This window comes from Channa argus, chromosome 11 (assembly GCF_033026475.1).
Source record: "Channa argus isolate prfri chromosome 11, Channa argus male v1.0, whole genome shotgun sequence".
NCBI lineage: Eukaryota > Metazoa > Chordata > Actinopteri > Anabantiformes > Channidae > Channa > Channa argus.
In genome coordinates, this window is record NC_090207.1 from 4,749,471 (window position 1) to 4,753,641 (window position 4,171).

Here is a 4,171-nt window from a genome sequence, read left to right on the forward strand (position 1 = left end):
AAACAACAGTGACAATATTGACCTTGGTAGAAAAATCAGCCCTTGTTCATGCAGCTTATCAGAGTGTAGAGACAAACAGCCTTAGTGATCATTTAGGTTGGAGGACTTGTTCAAACACACCTTCACCTTCCTGTCTGTGTATAAACCTACATTTCTCACACTGCTTTGATGATCTGACAGAAAGAAACAGGTCTGCAGTTTTTGTTGGAAGCCACATTCTGAAGGACAGACGGCACAAAGTTCAGTCCACAGCCTGTTTCAGATAAGCAATAAAAGCAGATTGTACAGTGTATTTACATTAATGATTAAGCAGTTTAACATGTGGCTAAAAGTGAAAACAGCCTCTGACAATACTGAACAGAGTCATAGCTCCACTACAGAGAGAGAGATCACTGACTGGATCACACTGTAGAGGACGTTTAGACAAGATGAAGGCAAATTATATTTGTGAGTCTTTCCTTTAAGGACAATTTGAGAATTGAGGAAATGGCTAAGAAGACGAAGAAGTAAAGGAGGAAAATGTTGGTGAGTTTTTTCTTTAAGAAAACTTTAGACACCAAAGGAAATGGCTGAGACTTAAGTGCATGGAAACACAGTCCATGTGAACATATTAGGATTCACATACACCTCTCTCACACAATTTGTCTTCTCTGTCCAAAATGTAGACATTGTCGTCCTTAAATGATTCTTTTTTGTCCCTCACATGTAGATAAACTGCTGATTCTGGTCCTGAGGTGTTGCTCCTCCTGTGTAGAGGCTGTTCGGTTTCTCCAAGCTCTGAACACTCTTCACTACACACATTGTGTTTAACTGGTTTAACAGACGACAATGCTGCAGAGCTCTTATTGTTTGTGTCTCTGCATGAACATCTGATTTTATTTACAGAAACTTTAGAGGTCAAAATATCTAATACATTGTGATTTTATTGTATTTGTGTCTGGAAACCAGCTGCCTACATAAGAAATATGTCATGTTCTGATATAAGAGAACAATGTTAAACTCTAAATGACAAACACCATCTGCTGGTGACAAAGTAGCATTACAGCATTTTTATGTAATGTAACACATGACTGAGGAAAATGAAAGTGAAAGTAGATTTTGACATTGTTGATCAGAACTAAGACGCCATTAAAGAGAAAAGAACTCTGCTGAAAAGAAGACGATTAAAGACTTAAAGACAGAAAGTTGAGGAGAAAATAATTTCGTGAGTCTTGTTCTTAAAGTTTATCTCACAAATGGCTGAAAAGATTGAACTTTTTGAAAGTTTCCTGAGCTGCCATGTGTGTTCAGAGACTTTCAGAGATCCTGTGTCTCTGTGCTGCAACCACAGCTTCTGTTCAAGCTGCCTGCAACAATTCTGGGAACAAGCAGAAAACAAAAACTGTCCCATCTGTAAAAGAAAATCTTCAAAGGATATAGAGGTGAATTTTTCACTAAAAGAACTGGCTGATTCTTTCGCTGAGAGACTGAAAGTTGAATCATCTGAGACAGAAAAGGGAGAAGAAAGGAAACTAATGGTGTGTGATAAACATCAAGAAGAACCTAGATTGTTCTGTGAGGATGAAGACAGAGCTGTTTGTCCTGTCTGTGAGTTTTCTCTTCACCACAGTCACAAAGTGGTTCCTTTAGAACAAGCAGTCAGTGACCTGAAGGAGCAGCTGAAATCTGACTTAAGGTTTCTACAGGACAAGAGAGACAAATACAAACAAGTGGAGAAAACATACAATGAAATGATTCAAACCTCCAAGAAGCAGCTGTTGTCCACAGAGAAGCAGATCAGAGCAGAGTTCAACAAGCTCCACCAGTTCCTGAAAGAGGAAGAGGAGTCCAGACTGGCAGCTCTGAGGAAGGAAGAGGAGCAGAAGGGGAAGACTATCAGCACAGAGATGAAGAAGATTCAGGAGCAGATCTCCTCTCTGTCAGTCAGTATCTGTGCTGTTGAAGAAGACCTGCAGAAACACAACGTGCCATTCCTCAGCAGTTATAAACCCACTCAGACCAGAGCCAGAGTCCAGTGCTCACTGTCAGATCCACAGCTGCTCTCAGGAGCACTGATAGATGTGGCCAAACACCTGGGCAACCTGTCCTTCAGAGTCTGGGACAAGATGAAGGACAAGGTCCACTTCAGTCCTGTCATCCTGGACCCAAACACTGCAAACCCCTGGCTCTGTCTGTCTGAGGATCTGACCAGTGTGAGACGTGGAGACACAGACCTGCAGCTCCCTGATAATCCAGAGAGATGCACTAATTATACTAATGTTCTGGGCTCTGAGGGCTTCAGCTCAGGGAAACACAGCTGGGAGGTGGAGGTAGGAGACCATCCTCGCTGGAATGTGGGTTTGGTTAAAGAATCAGTTGTCAGGAAGGGAGAACGAACTGCTTCACCAAAATATGGAATCTGGTGTTTATGGCATGGTGATGGAAAATACACTAATGGAGTTGGTAGAACTGTTAGAGTGAAGAAGAGTCTCCAGAGGATCAGAGTCCAGCTGGACTATGACAGAGGGGAGGTGTCCTTCTATGACCCTGAAGACATGACTCACATCTACACTCACAGAGACACTTTCACTGAGAAACTCTTCCCATATTTTTGTGTTTGCCCAGCTGCTGATGCCAAAACCACTGATATTAAAATTTGTCAAACTGAGATTTTTCTGTCATGTTCAGAAATGTGAAATAACCGCTTCAACTTTTGCCCTTAAGGTTTTTTAAATCATGAAACATGTTTTTGCTTCTTCTTGTCTTTTATTTTTGGTAAAAATTGTTGTCATTTAGTTTAATGTTTACTCACTTTCTCATTGTTCTGAAGCTTAAAGTTTGCAACTTAGCAGTTCTAAGTGAAAATAATAATACAGCTTAAATATTTTATGTAGTTTTACTTCAGTGACTGTTTTTAAAATAATAAATGGAAATGATGGTTCATTCATTTTCATTAACCATCTTTACCAAACTTTAACATGGCCACAAATCAAAGCTGTTTCTGACCCCTGATTAAATTGTTCTGCTGAACAGTGACTTCAGTTTTGTTCACACTTTATTTTGACTTATTTGTTGTCCATTATAACATAAACTCACTGGTCACTTTATTAGGTACACCTGTACACTCTAATGCAATCCAATACAGCAGCTCTGCCATGAATTCTACTTTTAAAATGTTAGAATTTCTCAGTGTTTAAGTTGAACCTGTCAGAAATGTGATCATTTTACTGTCTGTTAATATTGAGGTCTTAGTGAGTGGTGGAGTCGTACTGGGGTGAAGTATTACAAGAGCTGGTTCTAAAGTTTTTCCCCCTCATTCATTGTAAACAGGGTGGCTGAAACAAACAAATCTGTCAAACTGAGATTTCTCTGTCATGTTTCAGAGATGTGAGTTAAATCTCACAAATTTCACCATCAAAGTGTTTGTAAAACAGTTGTTAGCAGTTTATGTCTCTCTGAACTCATCATAACTTCTCTCAAACATTTTGCATTTTTTTTCCTTCAAACATATGTGATTAGGTTTCACGAGTCTCTTAATAGTTTTTACTCAGACTCTGTGTCTGAAATACTGTAAATATACCAAACTGGTTTTTATGTATGAAACTAAAACCAACAAGACAAAAACAATGTTACTGATAAATGTTCTTTATAGTTTGACTTCAATGTCTGTATTTTTTAAAAAATCAGAATAATCAAATGTTAAACTTTTTCATGTTCACAAAACATGTCTGTTTGTGCATCAGGAGTAATCCGTCAGGAATGCAGTGTGTTTTATTCAGAACAAGGCTCCTTAAATCCAACCTGCAGTTCGTCTTTTCGGCCACCAGGCGTCGCAAAGTGTCGTCCCCGTCATCAGTCCACAGTACTGAATCCTACTGTCTCTGGATGCATTAAAAACTTCTTGGTGAAAACTGGTTTTAATCTGATCTATTGTCTCTTTAACGTGGGTCGTGATGAGATTACATTTCTGTTTCATACACGTTCAGTCACCCTGTCTCCTAAAAGGTTCATAAGCAACTAAACTGCAAAATCATTTTGAAGGGAACATTTGATATTTGGATTATAGCGGTGGCTGGTCAGTCAGTGGTCAGTGGTTCAATCCCCGTTCCTGGCTACATGTCGAAGTATCTTTGGGCAAGACACTGAACCCCAAGCTGCTCCCGGTGGATCAAGTGAGCACCTTGCCACGGCC

At 39.6% G+C, this 4,171-nt stretch overlaps 1 protein-coding gene across 1 annotated transcript; it reads left to right on the forward strand.

Annotated features, from left to right (window-relative positions):
- On the forward strand, positions 1-3,887 carry LOC137136827 (zinc-binding protein A33-like). The gene has a single exon (XM_067522569.1). It carries the CDS (start codon positions 1,236-1,238, stop codon positions 2,673-2,675), a length of 1,440 nt encoding a protein of 479 aa, XP_067378670.1. The 5' UTR covers positions 1-1,235; the 3' UTR covers positions 2,676-3,887.
- Positions 3,888-4,171: the final 284 nt, after the last annotated feature.